Raw genomic sequence first — 24,707 nt, forward strand, 5'->3', positions numbered from 1 at the left:
ATCAGCAATTCATCTGGTTCATATGAATACCATACCAAAACTCACTGTATAACTGAAGATGCAAAAGAAAGACTTGAAAGATGAATAGACCACCATGCTTAAAAATCGGCTTTATTACACTTATCTAGTCATATTGACCCACAATCATTTAATTTGACCCACAATCATTTAATGCAGCAAAGTAATGATATGAAGTAAAGAAAATTTGCCCAGGCCATAATTGGATTACACAAACACCTAATTTCTAAGGATACTATTGATAAGCCAAGATATTTAAAGCTGTAAAGTTCATTTGTGTAAACTGACACTGCTTGCTAATTCCTTCCCTTTGTACAAGTTGTCAAAGCAGATAGAGCTACAGTGATGAAAGGAATGATTGCACTTTCTGAAGTAAACTATAGGTGAAATAAAATAGGAATCATGTCCAGAAGAGAAAAGTGAATTAACAGTAAGTTGAGAATCTGAGCAATTTCAATAGGATCAGTTGAGTGTGGATTTGTACACACAATGAACATTTAAATATTGTATGGCAATATCATCAGTTCAGTGTGCATTTGTACACAATGAACATTTAAATATTGTATGGCATTAGCATCAGTTCAGTGTGCATTTGTACACACAATGAACATTTAAATATTGTATAGCAATATCATCAGTTCAGTGTGCATTTGTACACACAATGAACATTTAAATATTGTATGGCATTATCATCAGTTCAGTGTGCATTTGTACACAATGAACATTTAAATATTGTATGGCATTAGCATCAGTTCAGTGTGCATTTGTACACACAATGAACATTTAAATATTGTATAGCAATATCATCAGTTCAGTGTGCATTTGTACACACAATGAACATTTAAATATTGTATGGCATTATCATCAGTTCAGTGTGCATTTGTACACACAATGAACATTTAAATATTGTATAGCAATATCATCAGTTCAGTGTGCATTTGTACACACAATGAACATTTAAATATTGTATGGCAATAGCATCAGTTCAGTGTGCATTTGTACACACAACGAACATTTAAATATTGTATGGCAATAGCATCAGTTCAGTGTGCATTTGTACACACATGAACATTTAAATATTGTATAGAAATATCATCAGTTCAGTGTGCATTTGTACACACAATGAACATTTAAATATTGTATGGCAATAGCATCAGTTCAGCGTGCATTTGTACACACAATGAACATTTAAATATTGTATGGCAATATCATCAGTTCAGTGTGCATTTGTACACACAATGAACATTTAAATATTGTATAGAAATATCATCAGTTCAGTGTGCATTTGTACACACAATGAACATTTAAATATTGTATAGAAATATCATCAGTTCAGTGTGCATTTGTACACACAATGAACATTTAAATATTGTATGGCAATAGCATCAGTTCAGTGTGCATTTGTACACACATGAACATTTAAATATTGTATAGAAATATCATCAGTTCAGTGTGCATTTGTACACACAATGAACATTTAAATATTGTATGGCAATAGCATCAGTTCAGCGTGCATTTGTACACACAATGAACATTTAAATATTGTATGGCAATAGCATCAGTTCAGCGTGCATTTGTACACACAATGAACATTTAAATATTGTATGGCAATAGCATCAGTTCAGCGTAGATTAGTGCATCAGTTCAGCGTGCATTTGTACACACAATGAACATTTAAATATTGTATGGCAATAGCATCAGTTCAGCGTGCATTTGTACACACAATGAACATTTAAATATTGTATGGCAATAGCATCAGTTCAGCGTAGATTAGTGCATCAGTTCAGTGTGGATTTGTACACACAATGAACATTTAAATATTGTATGGCAATATCATCAGTTCAGTGTGGATTTGTACACACAATGAACATTTAAATATTGTATGGCAATAGAATCAGTTCAGTGTGCATTTGTACACACAATGAACATTTAAATATTTTATGGAAATATCATCAGTTCAGTGTGGATTTGTACACACAATGAACATTTAAATATTGTATGGAAATAGCATCAGTTCAGTGTGCATTTGTACACACAATGAACATTTAAATATTGTATGGAAATAGCATCAGTTCAGCGTGGATTTGTACACACAATGAACATTTAAATATTGTATGGAAATATCATCAGTTCAGCGTGCATTTGTACACACAATGAACATTTAAATATTGTATGGCAATAGCATCAGTTCAGTGTGCATTTGTACACACAATGAACATTTAAATATTGTATGGCAATAGCATCAGTTCAGTGTGGATTTGTACATGCATTGAACATTTAAATATTGTATGGCAATAGCATCAGTTCAGTGTGCATTTGTACACACAATGAACATTTAAATATTGTATGGAAATAGCATCAGTTCAGCGTGGATTTGTACACACAATGAACATTTAAATATTGTATGGAAATATCATCAGTTCAGCGTGCATTTGTACACACAATGAACATTTAAATATTGTATGGCAATAGCATCAGTTCAGTGTTGATTTGTACACACAATGAACATTTAAATATTGTATGGCAATAGCATCAGTTCAGTGTGCATTTGTACACACAATGAACATTTAAATATTGTATGGCAATAGCATCAGTTCAGTGTGGATTTGTACATGCATTGAACATTTAAATATTGTATGGCAATAGCATCAGTTCAGTGTGCATTTGTACATACAATGAACATTTAAATATTGTATGGCAATAGCATCAGTTCAGTGTGGATTTGTACATGCAATGAACATTTAAATATTGTATGGAAATAGCATCAGTTCAGTGTGCATTTGTACACACAATGAACATTTAAATATTGTATGGCAATAGCATCAGTTCAGTGTTGATTTGTACACACAATGAACATTTAAATATTGTATGGCAATATCATAAGTTCAGTGTGGATTTGTACATGCAATGAACATTTAAATATTGTATGGCAATAGCATCAGTTCAGTGTTGATTTGTACACACAATGAACATTTAAATATTGTATGGCAATAGCATCAGTTCAGTGTGGATTTGTACATGCATTGAACATTTAAATATTGTATGGCAATAGCATCAGTTCAGTGTGGATTTGTACACACAATGAACATTTAAATATTGTATGGCAATAGCATCAGTTCAGTGTTGATTTGTACACACAATGAACATTTAAATATTGTATGGCAATAGCATCAGTTCAGTGTGCATTTGTACACACAATGAACATTTAAATATTGTATGGAAATAGCATCAGTTCAGCGTGGATTTGTACACACAATGAACATTTAAATATTGTATGGAAATATCATCAGTTCAGCGTGCATTTGTACACACAATGAACATTTAAATATTGTATGGCAATAGCATCAGTTCAGTGTTGATTTGTACACACAATGAACATTTAAATATTGTATGGCAATAGCATCAGTTCAGTGTGCATTTGTACACACAATGAACATTTAAATATTGTATGGCAATAGCATCAGTTCAGTGTGGATTTGTACATGCATTGAACATTTAAATATTGTATGGCAATAGCATCAGTTCAGTGTGCATTTGTACATACAATGAACATTTAAATATTGTATGGCAATAGCATCAGTTCAGTGTGGATTTGTACATGCAATGAACATTTAAATATTGTATGGAAATAGCATCAGTTCAGTGTGCATTTGTACACACAATGAACATTTAAATATTGTATGGCAATAGCATCAGTTCAGTGTTGATTTGTACACACAATGAACATTTAAATATTGTATGGCAATATCATAAGTTCAGTGTGGATTTGTACATGCAATGAACATTTAAATATTGTATGGCAATAGCATCAGTTCAGTGTTGATTTGTACACACAATGAACATTTAAATATTGTATGGCAATAGCATCAGTTCAGTGTGGATTTGTACATGCATTGAACATTTAAATATTGTATGGCAATAGCATCAGTTCAGTGTGGATTTCTACACGCAATGAACATTTAAATATTGTATGGCAATAGCATCAGTTCAGTGTGGATTTGTACATGCACTGAACATTTAAATATTGTATGGCACAATTAAAACATTATTACTAAGTGTAATCATTAGGATTTGACACTGTGAAATTGTTTGAGCAAAAAATTTGGGCTCAAACAATTAATTCAGTTCCCATAGACTGTACAGTATTTGGCCTAATTACTACATTTTTTTTTATAAGAACAGTGTCTTATGCTTTAAATGTATGTAGCATCTATCCAAGAGGAAACTTTTAAAGTGATGAAAATGATATGCTGCATTCTTTTTTGGGGGGAACACAAATTCCCTTGTAGGTGCCCACTATAAAAATCGTGCCTGATAAGATCTCCCCATTTACATCCAGTAGTACCTATGTGGTCAAATTCGATAAAATAAAAATGGTGTTAGGTTCGAGCCTAACAATGCATACAATTTACCCATATGCAGGCTTATTCTGAGAAAATATGTTAATTTGTTCCAGTAATTATTTTCAGCCAATTAGCAACCTTCATTCTTTTAAATAAGGTATTTATTATAACACCTTACATAGGCTGATTCCGGTGTTCATAAAATAGTTAGATACCTGTAACCATTAGTACAGCTGGAACTCATGTCCAGAATGAAACTTGATATGTTCAAATGCACCTGAGAAATTTATGATTTAAATAAAGAAAATGAAATTCCATGGTTTATAGGTACTGATAAAATAAAAATAAAACTTTCTTAAAAATTTTGCTTAATCATTTTAGGTGATATGGGTACAAAGAATTTTGCACACCAACATCATTTATACAACTCATGGCTTGTTGGTTAGAACAGTTTTGACTGAATTGGCTATGAAAAATATTTCATAATCCAATTTTCAGTTCCTTATTGACAACCAGTTGTTTGAAAGTTTTATTATTTACAGTTCATACATATGTAACTAAGTATCATATTTCAAAATAAAGACAGACTTATATAAAAGTATGTTTCTTATTTTAATTTTTTTTAAAAATAAAACAATTGTTACATGTTTAGACTCTTACAAAAGTAACAAGAGTGAAACAACAAGCTTTATAAAATTTAACAAATAATTTATTTCTCTACAAAAACAAGGTAATTATGAGAAAAAGAACTTACAGTTTTACGAATCAAATTCCAAAATTAATATAAGAATTAAAAAGTAGAAGTCCTAGTAATAAAAAGTCCTAAAGCAACTGAGTTCGAATCCTGACGAAATCCAAAATGGAAGGTGATGTATGCTGTAGTCAGTATCATACTGATGTGTCAACAGTTCTTTGTTGAATCACAGAAAATAATATTCCAGTTTTTGAATTCTGTATAAATTTTGATAAATGTCTTTGTCAAAGAACTAATTTAGAGCACTAGAATTTCCAGGGAAAACAATCTTGAAATCCAAATAATTTGAAGAACATAAAATAATTAGCCCAAAACTCGTCACAACATAAGACACTTTAGCTTCTCAAGTATTAAGGCAAGAATGACAACTCTTTCTCAAAACATTAGTAATAAATCTAACTACAATGCAAAACAGATTCCCAGATGGAGGTCAAGAGTTCATCCTTCTGGGAAAACCAAAAGTTTGTAACAATAAACACGTTATTTATCATGTACTCCAAGTATGGCCTTGATCCCACATTATGAATCTTACTCTGAGAAAGAATATTAACAAAATTAAAAATAGTTTGTTTACTACAACTCTCACTGGTTCTGAATCAAGGTCAGGAACTAGGTCAGTGTTAGATACACAGTTTCTATTATTAGTTGTTTACTTTAAAAAATAAAAATAAAAATCAGTCAGAACTGAACTCTATTCCGGTAAATAAAGTTACATTACAATAGTATGTAATGGCAAAGAAATTTTTTTAAAACCAACAATTTAATTAAATCAAATATAAATTAAATCAAAGATACATAACACAGTTTTGTCTAAACTTTGGTGTTAGTTTAACTGTCTTCCTACACAACATGCCTGTTAATAGGTATATAGCAAAACCTCTCAAAACCAAACCTTGGTATCAATGATGATATGCTTGTACATCTACTTATATATATAATCTATTTTTTAAACTTAACAACACCCTCTGTAAATTGAAAATGCCTCAAACCTAAAATTAAGTCTGGTCTCAAGGAATTTGGGTATGACTGTACATTGTTATTTGGACTAGGTGTATCACTGTATATTGATATTTGGACTAGGTATATCACTGTACATTGTTATTTGGACTAGGTGAAAACAATATAATGATCTCTCATCAAACAAGGTGATAAGTATAGCATATGTATGGTCTTGGATCCCCTGATCATATTATTTACCTCAGTATAACACATGTATTGTCTAGGATCCTCATCATATAAGGTGCCTCAGTATAACAGGTATTGTTTTGGTTCCTCATCATAGTATGTACCTTGGTATAATACAGGTATTGTCGTGGATCCTCATCATACAAGGTGTTAATTATAACACAGGTATTGTCTTGGATCCTCATCATAGTATGTATCTTGGTTTTAATACAGGTATTGTCATGGATCCTCATCATATAAGGTGTCTTAGTATAACAGGTATTGTCTTGGATCCTCACCATACAAGGTGCTAAGTATAATACTGGTATTGTTTTGGATCCCTCACCATACAAGGTGTGGTCTTGGATCCCTCATCATATTATGTACCTCAGCATAACATGGGTAGTCTTGGATCCCATTATACTGGTTGTCAGAGTTTTAGTATTGACATAATTGCTAATTTTTGGAAGGAAGTTATAACAATTTGAATTTGTAACTGTTCAACAACATAGAATAATTCACATAGATGTCAGACATTCTGTGAAACCACACAGCTTTTGAGTTAAACAAACATTCCAGTCATAACTACATCATAATTCATATATAGTCTGGCTTGAACCAGTCTGTGGGCATACATACTCTTGCTTGGAACCATTCAGTGGGCAATACATAGTCTGGCTTGGAACCAGTCAGTGGGCAATACAGTCTGGCTTGGAACCATTCAGTGGGCAATACATAATCTGGCTTGGAACCATTCAGTAGGCAATATATATTCTGGCTTGGAACCATTCAGTGGGCAATACATAGTCTGGCTTGGAACCATTCAGTGGGCAATATATTTAGTCTGGCTTGGAACCATTCAGTGGGCAATACATAGTCTGGCTTGGAACCATTCAGTAGGCAATACATAGTCTGGCTTGGAACCATTCAGTGGGCAATACATAGTCTGGCTTGGAACCATTCAGTGGGCAATACATAGTCTGGCTTGGAAACATTCAGTGGTTTATTAGAATGTTTAATAACAACAAGTGAAAGACAGCTGGTGGTAACCATATCATTAGGTCAAACTGCAAGCAACATTCTGTAATCTACCAGCACGTTATGCAACAATAGCTCAGGATTGATGTTGTTTGTTCTACAGATTAGACCGAAGCTGTATAGACCCAGATCTCTTGGTGCATGATGTGGCAGTAGATATGGGACTCTGCAGCTGGATCTGATTTGTATGCAAGTATAAAATAAGTAGGTGGGGTTGGGGGATCATTTAATTGTACTCTTCTAGGAGTCTTCTTTATAGACAGATTAAATTGTAATCATTTTTTTTTAAAAAAGACACAAGGCAGCCTTTGAATCAATATAAGTCTTTAATCAAAAACCTTGACATCTGCTCTTATAATAAATACTTTTAAAAAAAGAAGAAAATAGAACATGGTAGAATCATCTTGGTATCTTTGAAACAAATTAAATAATTTGTACATAGTTGCAATTCTATGGCAAGATTTGGGTCCCAATTAAGTCTTCTATGCATGTAGGTGTGCATATCATCCGCCTACAGCTTAGCCATGAGAGTATGTGTTTATTTAACACCTATTCTAAATGGTAAGCTTTTTACGACTTTTTCCATTTTCTCTAAGAACCATCTAAAAACATTTCCGTTATTGCAAATTGTTCCAAATGGAGAGGTTTGTGGTAGAATTTATATCAGCAAGAACTAATGTCCTGAAATATGTAATCTTCTAACAAGTGAAACTGTAAAATTTACTTACTTCCCACCATTACCAACACACACAAAAAGATTAAAGTAACATTCAGCACAAACAAGAAAAAAATTGTAGGACAACCCACCATTTGATATACAAACAAGTCCTTTTCTCTTGACCCAGATCTTGCCATAGTACTAAAATGAACATCTGGACATGTTTTTATGTCAGTGCATTATTACAGGTGAATTCTGCTACTAAGATTGATAGCACCACCAAAAACTGCTAACAAAGTAATCTAACTTGTCTTACAAAAATAATAATGACTACCCAATCTGACTTGTCTTTCAGGGACTGACAAATACCCAATATGACTTTTGTCCTTCAAAGAGACTGACGAATACCCAATATGACTTTTGTCCTTCAAAGAGACTGACGAATACTCAATATGACTTGTATTTCAAAGAGACTGATTACCTAATCTGACTTGTCTTTCAAGGAGACTGATGACAATCCAATCTCACATCTTTCAAAAAAAAAACCTAATCTGACGTGTCTTTCAAACAGACTACCTACTCTGACTTGTCTTTCAAAGTGACCTACCTACTACTTACTCTAACTTGTCTTTCAAAAAGACTGACTAACCAATCTTACTTGTCTTTCAAAGAGACTGACAACTACCCGACTACATATAGAACAAAACAGCCTTGAAGTTAGACCAAATTAGAATATTTATCTGGATCATATCCACAACAATAAAATTGAAACAATTGGCTCACCCACCCACCCAGAAAATAAAAAATTCCAAATTATTCTTTTAACATGGTCTGTCTAAGAGATAGGTATAAGTCTGAAATAATTCATCAAATAAAGCACATTATAAAACCAGCCTTGAACCTTAACCTCATCAAAGGTATAGCATTTAGTACCTAAAGAAGAGCTATATGTCTAATTTAGTACCTAAAGAGCTATATGTCTAATTTAGTACCTAAAGAAGAGCTATATGTCTAATTTAGTACCTAAAGAAGAGCTATATGTCTAATTTAGTACCTAAAGAAGAGCTATATGTCTAATTTAGTACCTAAAGAGCTATATGTCTAATTTAGTACCTAAAGAAGAGCTATATCTCTAATTTAGTACCTAAAGAAGAGCTATATGTCTAATTTAGTACCTAAAGAAGAGCTATATGTCTAATTTAGTACCTAAAGAAGAGCTATATATCTATTTTAGTACCTAAAGAGCTATTATGTCTAATTTAGTACCTAAAGAAGAGCTATATGTCTAATTTAGTACCTAAAGAGCTATATGTCTAATTTAGTACCTAAAGAAGAGCTATATGTCTAATTTAGTACCTAAAGAGCTATATGTCTAATTTAGTACCTAAAGAAGAGCTATATGTCTAATTTAGTACCTAAAGAAGAGCTATATGTCTAATTTAGTACCTAAATAAGAGCTGTATGTCTAATTTAGTACCTAAATATGAGCTATATGTCTAATTTACATCTTAAATTTAATTTCTTACAAGTATATCTTCCCAACTAACTGAAAAATTCATATTAAACCAGATTCCAATTGCCTGACATTAAAAAAGGCTATAAAGGAAATAAATAATAAAACTGAGCAATGATGGATACACTTGGCACAAAGAAAACAAAACCTAAATATGTGGAGACAGACAAGCATCATGTATGTATAAAAACACTGATTGCAAAAAAACAAATAACACCTGAAGAAAACATGTATTTTAAAGTTACTAATATAGGAAAACTTAAATGAGAGAACACTACATATATTTATTTTAAATCTAAAAAGCCTTGGAAAATTCTGAATTATCAAGTATATTTGTTTATGTTGGGATCTGTATCTATTAACCCAAAATAAAATAAGAAATATGAAATACCCAAGTAAGTCATTCAGTACTGAGAAAAATGGATTCCCAGATGGACTGTACTTTATATAACTGGTCCAGTAAATTAATCTATCAACTATAAAAGAAATGAGAAAAAGTTTTAGTATAAGTATATATGGTCACTTGTAAGTTATCGAGTCAAACTGCAAACAATAAAGATCCTGATCTGTTATAGCATAAATCACCTGCAGATAAAGGGCTATGTTGTTTGTTCTACTGATTACTCCTAACAAACTGCTCAGACCCAGATCTGCCAGCGTATTATGCAACAGCAGATCTGGGTCTGTGCAGCTGAACTCAACTTATAAATGAATATATCTTAAAGTGAAAGTGGTAATGCACATCTACAGTACAGCTTTAAATGCTGCAGTACTGTTATATGTCATTTAACGTTATTGAAACTTTTTGTTCATATAACTATAAAAACCAAAATTTTATCTTAATTTTCAGCTGATTTCTGATATATTTTCAAATATAAGCACAACCTTAATAAGTAGCTGCATGTACGGAAAATGGCAACAAAATAATCTTTTTATCTTTCTCTTTTTATCGAGTTGTGGTATGTAAGTGTACAAAAATTACATAAAATATATCATAACAACACTCAAAAACTGGATTTAGCTAAGTAAGGCTCAAGACGTGAACTAAAACAATGCACTAAAACAAGGGGTGAAAAAACTCAAGTTGGCAAAAACAATTTAAATAATTCAAAATTGTGATTGATAAATCTACATTTTTATGCAACTGTGTTTACAAAAATAAGTGAAATGTATAAATTCAAAACAAGATGAAAATGTGAACAAATGTAATAAATAATAGGTATAATTTACAACAAATAAAATCCGTCGATCACGGATATGCTAAGATGTATGAAAACTGATAAATCACAAATTTTCAAGTGAAGCCATGAAATAAAGGAAATATAAGTGCTTCTGAAAGCATTTGTTATGACCAGTATTGAGTAATTTCAATTCATTGGTTCCTAGTCCTTGCCAGTGAAGCATTTCAAATGGAGCTTACCGGCTGACAGCATGCATCTAGTTTTACTAAGAACAATGAAGCATTTCAAATGAAGCATTACCAGCTGACAGCATGCATCTAGTTTTACTAAGAACAATGAAGCTTTTCAAATGGAGCATTACCAGCTGACAGCATGCATCTAGTTTTACTAAGAACAATGAAGCATTTCAAATGGAGCATTACCAGCTGACAGCATGCATCTAGTTTTACTAAGAACAATGAAGCATTTCAAATGGAGCATTACCAGCTGACAGCATGCATCTAGTTTTACCAAGAACAATGAAGCATTTCAAATGGAGCATTACCAGCTGACAGCATACATCTAGTTTTACTAAGAACAATGAAGCATTTCAAATGGAGCATTACCAGCTGACAGCATGCATCTAGTTTTACCAAGAACAATGAAGCATTTCAAATGGAGCATTACCAGCTGACAGCATGCATCTAGTTTTACTAAGAACAATGAAGCATTTCAAATGGAGCATTACCAGCTGACAGCATGCATCTAGTTTTACTAAGAACAATGAAGCATTTCAAATGGAGCATTACCAGCTGACAGCATGCATCTAGTTTTACTAAGAACAATGAAGCATTTCAAATGGAGCATTACCAGCTGACAGCATGCATCTAGTTTTACCAAGAACAATGAAGTATTTCAAATGGAGCACTACCAGCTGACAGCATGCATCTAGTTTTACTAAAAACAATGAAGCATTTCAAATGGAGCATTAGCAGCTGACAGCATGCATCTAGTTTTACTAAGAACAATCTCAACATCACTATCAAGTATTCTTTTTTCTAAATGTAGGGATAAAGTAGGGCTGTCTATTTTTAAAGTTAGGAAAGCAGGAAAGTTGGATAGAGTCATATGATTATCTTGCCTTATGTTGTTTAATCAACCATATTTCTACTAAATGCTCAACTTCAATACTTGTCCCTCCAATCTTTACCCCTAAATAAATAGGCTGCTGCAGCCAACCTTTGTTTGAACTGCAATTCAGACAAGATTGACATGCTGCCTCTACCACTCTTAAAACACAACAGATGGACCAGGTTGCCAAGGTAAATCATTAATATCAGAACATCAGATGTTCCCTTCAAAAAACTACATAATTACTGAAAAGAAGTACTAAAAGGCACAAAAGATATTAGTACTGAAGCACATACAACCTCTCCATGATGGTTAGTACATACAACCTCTCCATGATGGTTAGTACATCTTCAACGTATAAAGGCATGTCTTCCAGATTTTTTTTAACGTAGGTATACTAGGGCCGATCAGAAGAATTATTAGGAAGCCCCCAAAATGTTAGGAAAAGTAAGACCATTTCAAAACTTATGCATTAAATTCCAAAATGCTGAATCAGATCATGTCTGCATAAGTTTACTATTGTTTTAAATATACACATACTCTCCATTGTAATAATTTAAGCTTCTGATACTGAAAGCAAATCAATAAGCAAACACAATCTAGGAAGTTTTATGTGATAAAAGTGAGCATCTTAGATAAGTGGCAAGGTAGCAGATGCTAAACAGGGCTTTTGTGTGTGCATACAATACTCTGGCAAACAAGTCAATACAGTCAACCATTCTTGTTTTAGTCTGATTTGAACTGAGACATGAATACACATGATAAAGTTTATGGAAATGAGATGGAGCCGCATTTTAATATTTGCTAGAATCTTCGTTCAAAGCATGAAAAAGGGTTCCAAGTAGATTAAATTCATATGGAGTGACACAGAGAAAGACTTGTTTAATGGTAAAAATAAATACTTTTAGCAAATAATACTGTATGGTACACTTGTAATATTTAACTATTGTTCAACTACTTAATAAACTAAACTATTTACAGATATTAATAAACAAGGGTTTACAATGTTAAGATAATTATTACCAAGGGTGTACAATGAAGTATATTAATTACCAAGGGTGTACAATGTAAGGATATCAATTAACAATGTGTACTCTGTTAAGATATTAATTACCAAGGGTGTACAATGTAAGGATATCAATTAACAATGTGTACTCTGTTAAGATATTAATTACCAAGGGTGTACAATGTAAGGATATCAACTAACAATGTGTACTCTGTTAAGATATTAATTACCAAGGGTACACAATGTTAAGAAGTTCAATAATACTATAAAACATGCACAAAACTACATGTGTGTTTTATCTGTGTTGGCAGAAAGAATGAGATTATACAGCATAGGAATACATTGTTGCCATCAGGCTGATGTATTTAATATTATACCCTATCTATAATGTGTTGCAAATAATTAAAACTAAATAATGTCAATGAAAATAAATGTATGAATTTTTGTGAACACACCTCAATAGTCCAATCTGGGTGTGCAATATGGAATTACAAACTGATCATCCATATCATAGAACATCAGATCACCTATTCACTGAGTATGAAAATATGAAAGAATGCCCAACTACTAATATTGTAAACCAACATGTGTTTTCATGTAAAGTGTCAGCAGATCAAAGTCTAGTACTCTGTTCATTCAATGATTTCAAGCCAACAGCTCTGACTTGGATCCTAGTCTAGTACGCTGCTCATTCAATGATTTCAAGCCAACAGCTCTGACTTGAATCCTAGTCTAGTATGCTGCTCATTCAATGATTTCAAGCCAACAGCTTTGAATTGAATCCTGGTCTAGTACTCTGTTCATTCAATGATTTCAAGCCAACAGCTTTGACTTGGATACTAGTCTAGTACACTGCTCATACAATGATTTCAAGCCAACAGCTCTGACTTGAATCCTAGTCTAGTATGCTGCTCATTCAATGATTTCAAGCCCACAGCTTTGACTTGAATCCTAGTCTAGTACTCTGTTCATTCAATGATTTCAAGCCAACAGCTTTGACTTGGATACTAGTCTAGTACACTGCTCATTCAATGATTTCAAGCCCACAGCTTTGACTTGAATCCTAGTCTAGTACTCTGTTCATTCAATGATTTCAAGTCAACAGCTGTGACTTGAATCTTGGTCTAGTACTCTGTTCAATGATTTCAAGCCAACAGCTTTTACTTGAATCCTAGTCTAGTACTCTGTTCATTCAATGATTTCAAGCCAACAGCTTTGACTTGAATCCTAGTCTAGTACTCTGTTCATTCAATGATTTCAAGCCAACAGCTTTGACTTGAATCCTAGTCTAGTACTCTGTTCATTCAATGATTTCAAGCCAGCAGCTGTGACTCAGATCCTAGTCTAGTACTCTGTTCATTCAATGATTTCAAGCCAACAGCTTTGACTCGAATCCTAGTCTAGTACTCTGTTCATTCAATGATTTCAAGCCAATAACTTAGATCCTAGTCTTTTATGCTATTAATTCAATGATTTCAAGCCAACAGCTCTGACTTGGATCCTAGTCTAGTACTCTGTTCATTCAATGATTTCAAGCCAGCAGCTTAGACTCAGATCTGCTGATCATTATAGATTGGTATATCTGGGACTATACTATGAGTACATATATTTGGGTAAATATGGTATAAGTAAACAATCATTACTTCATGAGAAAAAAGAATACCTTGCATTAAATGCATTTCCAAGAAAATGAACAATGTTCTGAAATAGAATCAAATTAAGTTTTCAACATTACAAAATTAATGATACAAAACATCATATCTTATATGCTAAGTAACTCAAAGGTGTTTTTCTTCAAGATAACTACACTCTTTAATGCAAACGAATAATCCAGATATTGGATGTCACAGCATTATTAATGGAACTGATTTAAATTACAATGTACTAGTCCTTACAACTACTTGAAACAATCATAAAGAACAACCTAGACTTAAACAAAAGATGAATTCAGAGAATACTGTACATAAATAAATTACATACTTGTTTTGTTCTGACTAGATGGAAAGAACAAGTTTGATATAACTAAAGAAAACACAAATGTGATCTTGTATTTAGTATATACCCTTCTTATATGCTTTCCCAATATTATATTCCCAATATTATATGAAGCATATACTGCAAGAATATTTACACACAAATATTTGTGAAATGCTATTATATAACATTCCAGGCTGGATGTGCAAAACAGAAACATTGATTGAACATCAATATCTAATACAAGTCCCGCCATGAATGATTACATGGGTATGCAATAAATTACACTTCATATCTAACCCAGAGTATGCAACTGTTCTTACATTTTATTTTGACAAAATCAGCAATCTGTAACAGGTAAAAACATTTTTTTAATATTTAAATACATTTTCTGCTCAATATTGACTATGGAAATTGTAGCATTTTTAAATTCTCTTTATAAAAAAGTAAACCCAAAAAGAGGGGGGTTTTTTTGTGTAGAAAGTATACAGTAACTTAGTGGATTTGAAAATTTCTAAGCAATATGATTCAGTGGACCCATCTAAAATAAAATTTCTGAGACATTTTATCAAAGCTGGAATTAAAGCATTAGTAATTCATCACTAATATGTACCTCAGTATAATGCATTCTTTTTGTAAGGCAGGTATGCTCATGGATTCCATTACTTATCTCCCTTTAACATCATTATGGTGACACATTATTAGGATGCAAAAAACATATTTCAGAACATCCCAGATAATGTCATACAAGTTGTCTTCCTCCAGTGATAACATAAAGTGTATTAAGTAATATTATCACTGGCATTGGAAATGCATTCAATAATATAATCCACCTTCTCTCTCCCTCAGTAAAAATCATATTCCTTGATGATAATTCAAACCTATTTTAAAGAAACAAGAGGCAACAGAAAAAGAAACATGCTATTTCAGAGACATTAATGAACTACCTGTACATGTACAAATTTTGAATGGATATTACCCTTCTGTAACTTAAAAACCTTTTTTTCATGCAGAGAAAAAAAAAGTCATTTTAAAAGAAACAGTACTGACACATTAGCAAACACAAGAACTTGGCAAATCTTGAAATTTTAAAACTATATTTTCTGTATCTAGCAAAAATGCCCAAGAAATAAAAATATACACTTGTGAAAAGAACATCTAGTTATATAAATTTCTACACTGTGATCAGTTACTTGTAGCAATTATAAATTTCTTCGTTTTAATTTAATTTTACGAAAAGTATCAACAGATAAACAGAAATGTTGTTTGTTGTTAGTTATTGGTTTAATGCCATTTTCCAGTATATTTGGCGGAGAAAGAATCCAGGAAAATCCTGGGAAGAATCACAGACCCACAAGAAGTTAATGGCAAGCTTTCTCTCATGCCCACATTAGCCAAGCATGAAACTCAAACCTACACAGCAAAAAGTTGATATTTCTGTGAACTGTCAAGACGAGTCCCTTAGATCACTTGGCAACATGGGTCACTTAACAAAAAAGTAATTGTCAGAGTTTACCTATAAATGACTTTCAAAAGCAAATTCAGCAAGCCAAACAACATCTAAGTTAACTTCAAACTAATATTAGAAATAATTTTATTTTAAAAAATATAAATTCCTTCAGCAAGTGCACCTATTTTGTTTGAAAAAGCCAAATGAAAACTGTGAATTATCAATAAAAAATATTTCAAACAAGTCCTGAAAGAACAGGTTCTCCAAATACTGCAAAAACTAAACAACACCTGGAAAAATTTAAACAATTCTAATTCATGATATCTGTTGCGGAAATGTGACGAGTTTGGTTCAGATTTCCTGCCAGTTCGAATGTGACGCTCATCAATGGTCGACGTCGCAATGATGCCGACATGGTGCCATGTTCCAATATATCTCCCATGCTGTCAAGATAGCTATAAAAAAGAAATGACAGAAAATGGTTATTCTTGAATCTTTCAATGTATTTAGATATTTGGCTTTCTTATTTTATTAATTTAAACACTCCTGACTAAATTAAGCCTAACAGCCAAATGCAAGAGCAGATCAACACAAAATCTGGATCAGTAGGATGCTTACTGTAATGACTTTGATTTGCATTCACTTTTTAAAGTTTCTCCATTATTTAGGGTATTGTCTTCTATATTTAATGGCATAATCTCCATTATTTAGGGTATTGTCTTCAATACCTAATGGCATAACCTGTATTATTAAGGGTATTGTCTTCTATATCTAATGGCATAATCTGCATTATTTAGGGTATTGTCTTCTTAACCTAATGGTATAATCTGCATTATTTTGGGTATTGTCTTTTATACCTAATGGCATAAACTGCATTATTTGGGTATTGTCTTCTATATATAATGGCATAATCTGCATTATTTAGGGTATTGTCTTCTATGTCTAATGGCATAATCTGCATTATTTAGGGTATTGTCTTCAAAATCTAATGGCATAATCTGCATCATTGGTCCAATACCAAAAGGTCATTATACCAGGATGATTTCTGTCAAAGTTGGTCATATTCTGTTTTGGTTGTTTTTTCATTTAAAGTTGTTTAAATGTTTTTTTTTTTTTCAGTAATTTGGCCATACTGGATGGCACATTGACATTATTTGTACAAATGTCCTTTTCACTGTACTTGCTGTCAGATTTGGTCAAATTATGTTCAGCACTTATTTTAGATTTTCTTTTGATGGTTTTCTGCTTGTATTAAATATGATGATATCAAATAATACACTGGCATCATTTCAGACTATCTGAATACTCTTGTTGCCAGGATACTCTCTGTCAAATTTAGCTGAAGTCTTTTGAACTGTTTTTGACAAGACTCAGTATTTCCCTAATGGGTGTGTAACTGAGAGCCAATAAAACCCTTGGTGTCAGAATATGGATAAAATTATGTAAAAAATGTAATGCACAGCAACAATTGGATGCTTTCTGTTAAATTTGGTCAAATTGACGTTTGGAGGTTTTTGAGAAATATTTTATATTTAATTCTTTTTTAGCAATGGCAACCATGTCTGACAGCAGAATGGCATCATTCGTAGGAAACTGAATTCCTTTGCTACTGGATATTGTCTGTTGAATTATGTGAAATTCTGTTCAGTTGTTTTGAGAAGTCCTTTAAAGGTTTTAGTAATTGTAGCCATATTTGATGGCATATTGCAAGTATATGCACAAAATATACTGAAAGCCTATAATGTCAGGATTCATTCTGTGAAAAGTAGTCATATTCTGTTGTGCAATTACTGGAAGATGTTTAAAGGTTTTTCTATTTTTAGTAACAATTGTCCTATTTGATGCTACATCAAGCACTGTATAAACTTGAAAAACCTTTAAACCCAGGATGCTTTCAATCAAATTTGGTTAATTTTTTTAGAGCAGTTTTAAAAAACAGTTTAAAGTTTTTTTTCTCATTTTAGTAATGAAACTCATTTTTGTTGATGTTTTAGGTTTAATGCAATTTCTCAGCACAAGATAGGCTATGCATGGCAGCCAGCTTAACTTCTGGAGGAAGATTCCAGGAAAACCCTCGTAAAAGCCCCTGACCCATGGGAAGATTCTGGCAGCTTTCGTACATACCCAAAGACTCAAACCCATGCAGACAGAGGTGAGGCAGACAATGGAATACACAGATCAGACTGGTCTATATCATAAGCTTATTTGAGCTAATAATCAATTCTAGTATACTCTAATTAAACATAAAAAGTAAGCATACATAAGAAATAGTAAGAAAGCATTCATCACTCTTAGACTCACAAGAATATATACACTGAATGAAGAGGATAAACGTAATGTGTTAATACTTTTATAATGATAAAACAAACAGGTGAAAGGTAAAAAACAGTACTAATATATATAAAATGTCTCGTCAGAAAATATACCTAATGCAATAAAACAAATATACTTCCTTCTGAAATGGCATTTAAAACTACTTTGACCTATACATTGTTTAAAATTAAGAATTATGGTATATTAAAATAATAATTGGTTTTACTTGATTGATCTGTAATTCTCATATGTAAACAAACTTAAAACTGAGGTTCATTAAATCTTGACTGCAAACCTCAAAAAGTGAGGTTCCACAGATCTTGCCTGCAAACCTCAAAAACAGGTTCCATAAATCTTGCCTGCAAACCTCAAAAGAGGTTCCATACATCCTGCTTGCAAACTATACCCTGGTGTACTCTTTCTGTATGTCAGCTTCAAAATCAGTAAACACTTAATCCTAACAGCTTAAAAGTAATTTTGAGCTTCCAGCTCTAGCAACAATTTGATTCCATATTCTTGTACTGTTTCCTACATGTCAGAATTTTAACTGCTGAAGAAGCTGACAAACAGATCGTAACTTACAATCACATATAACAAATAAGTTAAAGGGATGTTGACAACTTTAGAAATAAACACATCAAAATGATAAACAAAACACACATTTCTGATAAAGGGGTGAAGAATCAGTCAGCCAGTAAAAATCAAACATGACCCAGATCTTCTGGAATTACATCATTTAATATTTATCAATCTGAAAGGTGATAATGTGATATACTGCATGGATGGACTGATGGACTTGTACTTACAGGAGGGCAAATTCAGCACTATATGCCTCCTACATTAAATATGACAGTGGCACAGCAAAAACACAATGACAAAAAATTAACACAAATTAAGAATGATAAAGAATACACCTTAAGGGTAGATTCTAACTCCATCTGCTCAAATACATACTTTTTAACAATTCAATTTTGACCTAAACTTTAACAAAGTATTCTTAACTAAAATTTTAGTATTATCATAAACAATGTATACTACAAAATAATTTCCAAATATAAGTAACATAAAAACTAGTAGTCCGCAGTAATGTGGCACTGTCCCCATGTTTTTATCAGTTATCCCTATACTCCATTGGAAGCCCAATTATATGGATATATTGAAAATCATTTACAACAAACTCCCTGTTGATGGATCAAATTATTGTACACCTCTACAAACTACCTCAATCATATCCAAAAGTTTAAAATCTCTATTATTAACAGTGTTGATAGAGTTGTACAATCTTACTCATGCACACAGGTACACATACATGTCCATAAACCCCACCTTTGTACAATATTACTCATGCACACAGATATGTCCATAAATGCGACCTTTGTACAATATTACTCATGCACACAGATACACATACATGTCCATAAACCCCACCTTTGTACAATATTACTCATGTACACAGGTACACATACATGTCCATAAACCCCACCTTTGTACAATATTACTCATGTACACAGGTACACATACATGTCCATAAACCCCACCTTTGTACAATATTACTCATGCACACAGATACACATACATGTCCATAAACCCCACCTTTGTACAATATTACTCATGTACACATACATGTCCATAAACCCCACCTTTGTACAATATTACTCATGTACACAGGTACACATACATGTCCATAAACCCCACCTTTATACAATATTACTCATGTACACAGGTACACATACATGTCCATAAACCCCACCTTTGTACAATATTACTCATGCACACGGGGCCCCGAGTGGCAGAGTGGTCTAAAGCACTCTCCTTTATGGATCACTGCCATCTCACCTCTGTCTGCGTGGGTTCGAGTCTAGGATACGGTCAATGTGGGTATGTGAGAAGCTTGCCAGTAGCTTCTCGTGGGTTGGTGGTTCTTCCCGGAGTTTTCCTGGGTTCTTCCTCCACCATTAATACTGGCCGCCATGCACAGCCTATCATGTGCTGAAAAATGGTGTTAAACCCCACAATTACTCATGCACACAGGTACACATACATGTCCAAAAAACCCATCTTTTCTTTGAAAAGCATCAGGATATTAAAAAGAATTTTCCCCCTCCTAAACGTGTATTACATGCTGAATAAATCTGCTGAAATTCATATTCACCCGCCCAACTGATTAGTCAATCAAAAAGATATTAATAATGACCACATGTTTAAAACAATTTGTGAATTTCACATTTGACTGAGAACATAACATCTACCTTTACCATTTTCTCCATGTAACAAAGCCATTGCTTCTGCTGAAAAAATGTTGTCATAAAAACAGAGGCCTTTCATGAGAGGGAACAAAACGGATAAAATATATTATTTTGTTATTAGGAAAAGTGGCTTTATAATAAGGGTAGCCTCTCCTGTAAGGAGCCTCTCAAGATGGGGAACACTACTGCAGCTGACCCATACAGTAAATCCTGTATTATTTGGACTGGAAGTATATCCTCAATGTCACATTAAACTTAGCTGTCAGTTAAATGTGGCATCAGTCATACCATCAAGTGGTCAGATGTGATATAGCTATTTTTGTCTGTCAAATGTAATATAGCTATTTCTATCTTAGTCAAATGTAACATAGCTGTTTCTATTTCATTCAAATGTGAAATAGCTATTTCTGTCTCAAATGTGATATAGCTATTTCTGTCTCGGTCAAAAGTGATATAGCTAATTCTGTTTCATTCAAATGTGATATAGCTGTTTCTGTCTCAGTCAAATGTAATATAGCTATTTCTGTCTCACTCAAAGTGATATAGCTATTTCTGTTTCAATCAAATGTGACATAGCTATTTCTGTCTCAGTCCAATGTGACATAGCTATTTCTATCTCATTCAAATGTGATATAGCTATTTCTATCTTAGTCAAATGTAACATAGCTATTTCTGTCTCACTCAAATGTAATAATAGCTATTTCTGTCTCAGTCAAAGTGATAGAGCTATTTCTGTCTCAGTCAAATGTGATACAGCTATTTTGTCTCAGTCAAATGCAAAAAATTACAACTCAGTATTTACAGTATGATAATTTAGGAAATTAAAAGTGTACTCAACTTTTCATCTCATCAGCTCTTTTCACGTTACCAGAAATGACCTCTCCCCATGTTAAATAACTACCTTTTTGGGTAATTAATATTTACAAAATATCTTATAGTCTTGTGATGGTTATCTGTTCAATGATTTATCTCAACTTCAAAGAGCTGCAAGCTCGAACATTAATTTTAAACCATGACATTTTTCATGACATTTTTTAAACAAATTGGTTCAGTTTTTCAAAGAGTTCGACAACAAAGCGTGATATTACATCAAAGAGAGCACAGCAAAAATATGGATGATCTTTGTTTGTGTTAATTATCCAGTGCAATATGAAGATACAATGAATAACCCACAAGTTGAAGAGAAAATTATGTTAAAGGCACAATGAACACCAGGACAGAAACTTACAGATACCTAAACCCCATTGTCACTTCAAGTCATCGCCCAAAATTATTGTCCTGAAATGATTTTATTTAAATGTAAAATGTAATTTAATAAATATCAACTAAAATTTAATTACTCTATGAATACGATCAGTGCATTATGACAGATAAGTAATTTGCCAAATTTGATGTAATGCTACAGCATGCTTTAAAAATTTTTTATAACCCAAGTGTATTGTTATCTTTGAAGCTTATACAAGAGCACACCAATGATGTTATAATCAGCATCCGTATCATTGGTATGTACATACTAGAAAATGTAGCTCCCTTTGTCTCTGTTGGACACTATCCTCTCTGAAGTTCTCTCTCTCCCAATATGGTTGCATCCAATAACACACATGTACATGCAAGATTTGGATTTTTTTGCTTTGTTTGAAAAATTTAGTGCAAAGAGTGGTAAAGACACACATGACATGAGTGGCAATATATTCAGAGATAATCATTATATTCTAAATAGATTACAGAACCTGACCCCCTCCCACAAGGCATGATAGAATTGCAATACATGACCAAAATGAGAGGGATATGCACTAATTACAGCATTACATCAAATATGGCATTCCCAATATGTATATCTGACAAACTATTCTTATATCCAGAAAATTACCATTCTTACACATAAAGTAATATGAAAATATTTCATTACAAAAACAGTATAATCAGTTCATTTGATCCATAAATTATAATGTCTCCGGGTGCCACAAAAGAAATCACCAATTTACCCTTGTGCTTAAAGGTGTGATGGAAGTCATTATGGATTAAAATTTGCTTTTCTTCTCAAAAAGCCATAAAGTCTGAGATACTGGCCTGACACAAGCAGTTTATACAGTATTCTAAACATATAAGTAGGTTGTAGTAGCCGACTAGATATAAAAGTACAGAACAGATCAAAATAGATCCAACTACCTTTTATTCTAAGCAACTAATTTTCCGTACATTTTATGCCCATTAAAATACTATGATTAAAATGTGTACATGATATAAATACTAATTTCTACCTAGAAAGACACTACTTTTGGAATTGTTGACTGTTTACATAACATTAGTCTCTACCCTCTTGTAAATGCTATGTTACACCAGGGATGGACTGTATACGCTCACTTATATGTTGAGTTCAACTACAATTACGTACATCTAGTAATGCAAACAAATGATTAGTCTTTTGAATACTGCTTGTTTTATACTCTGCTAGGGTACAACTTTATTTAAAAATTAGTAACACATCACTTTGAGTTTGCATGGTGTAGCATGCAAGCATATTTCTTTGTTGAAGCAGCCAAATATATGTACCTAAAACATTTTATTTTTGTCAATCATTGATCAGTATGGTGAAATTTAAATGTTTGCTAAAACTTTCATGACATTAAAATTGTGTGATTTACAGCATTTGGCAACTTGACCAAACCAGTAAGCATGAGAACTATACCACACTGACCTCTGACATTTTGCACAGTTTATAGCAATAATTGTGATACAATGATTTTCATTACCAATACTCATTTTTCCTGTAAAATGTTGATTAGTTCAATTCCCCCAAATTCCATCCCCCAAAACATTGCTGTTTTTAAACAATACACTCATCTGCCCAGCCAGAGGAGTGATGCATTGGTGAGGCCGAGTGGATTTTTTGCGTCAAGAAAGATCATAAAATTATAGCTATATTACGGTTTAATAACCTAATTATTGGAGTGTATTAATGTCTTACCATATTTACCCTTTGATATGCTGGATGATATGCCCACCCATCTACAATTTAAAAATTCAGCAAATACTCACCCAAGATATGTTTGTCTTAACAAGCCCATTTCATATTTTCTATAAAAAAAATGTTTTGGGGATGGCCATCTGAGATATTGATAGGAAAAATACTGCATATTAATTTTGCATGCATAATGTACCATCATGCAGTAGTAATATGAAACTCCATATAACAATCATTATGGGTAACATGCAAACATTAACTTTGCAATCAATGTTGTATAGGAAATATTTAATGTGGGTTTTAAAAAAAAATCTGAAGCATGAGACCACAAAAGGCTTCAAATTGGGACACTTTCTGTCCAGTTAAATTTTGATGAGCAGATTTTTAGTTCCACTGGTCACAAACTAGAAGAGCTTAAATCCTGGCCTGTTGTCTGTCATCTCCTGTTGACCAGTCCATTAGGCAAGTTTGTGATTGCTACTCCTCAATGACCTGTAGGACTGCCATGAAAATTTATAAATTCATTCCAAAGTCAAGCTGGTTTTAAATGAAAATGATGCTGCTCAGACATCCAATATGGCCACCAAAGCAGCCATTTTGGAACTTGTATCACTACTCCTCCTGAATGGATGGTCATACGAAAATAGGGTTTTCACTAAAAAGACTTCTTCTGATGTCATGCTTGTCCTAAATGAAAATGGTAACAATCTAATGTTCACCATGACTGCCATCTTGAAAATCTTCTTATTGCTGCTCCTCCAGAGAAGAGAGTCACATCAACATAAGGTTTTCACCAAAAGACTTCTTATGATGTCATGGTCTTAAATGCAAATGGTGCAGCTTATGCATCCAACATGGTCACCACAGTGGCAATGTTGAAAATACCATTTTATTAACTGAATCGATGATCATATCTATATGGAGTTTTGACTAAAGGTTTCTTTGGATATCTAGTTGCTATTGCAAAAAAATGG

The 24,707-nt window shown here is 32.8% G+C and overlaps 1 protein-coding gene across 5 annotated transcripts in view; it reads right to left on the reverse strand.

Moving 5' to 3' along the window:
• Window positions 1-7,624: 7,624 nt before the first annotated feature.
• LOC149806503 (protein phosphatase 1 regulatory subunit 42-like) overlaps window positions 7,625-24,707 on the reverse strand; it is a 78,858-nt gene continuing 61,775 nt past the window's right edge. For 2 of the 5 annotated variants that reach the window (XM_089953973.1, XM_089953945.1), the window contains 2 exons: window positions 9,242-16,664; window positions 7,625-8,939 (listed from right to left, as the gene is read on the reverse strand). In XM_089953973.1, coding sequence (XP_089810099.1) covers window positions 16,520-16,664 — 145 coding nt within the window. In that variant the 3' untranslated portion in view covers window positions 7,625-8,939; window positions 9,242-16,519. The remainder of the gene's footprint in view (window positions 8,940-9,241; window positions 16,665-24,707) is intronic. The other 3 variants (XM_089953968.1, XM_089953961.1, XM_089953953.1) reach the window with 3 other exon arrangements.

The sequence above is a fragment of the Sinohyriopsis cumingii genome, chromosome 1, assembly GCF_028554795.1.
Source record: "Sinohyriopsis cumingii isolate HCF-2022 chromosome 1, ASM2855479v2, whole genome shotgun sequence".
NCBI lineage: Eukaryota > Metazoa > Mollusca > Bivalvia > Unionida > Unionidae > Sinohyriopsis > Sinohyriopsis cumingii.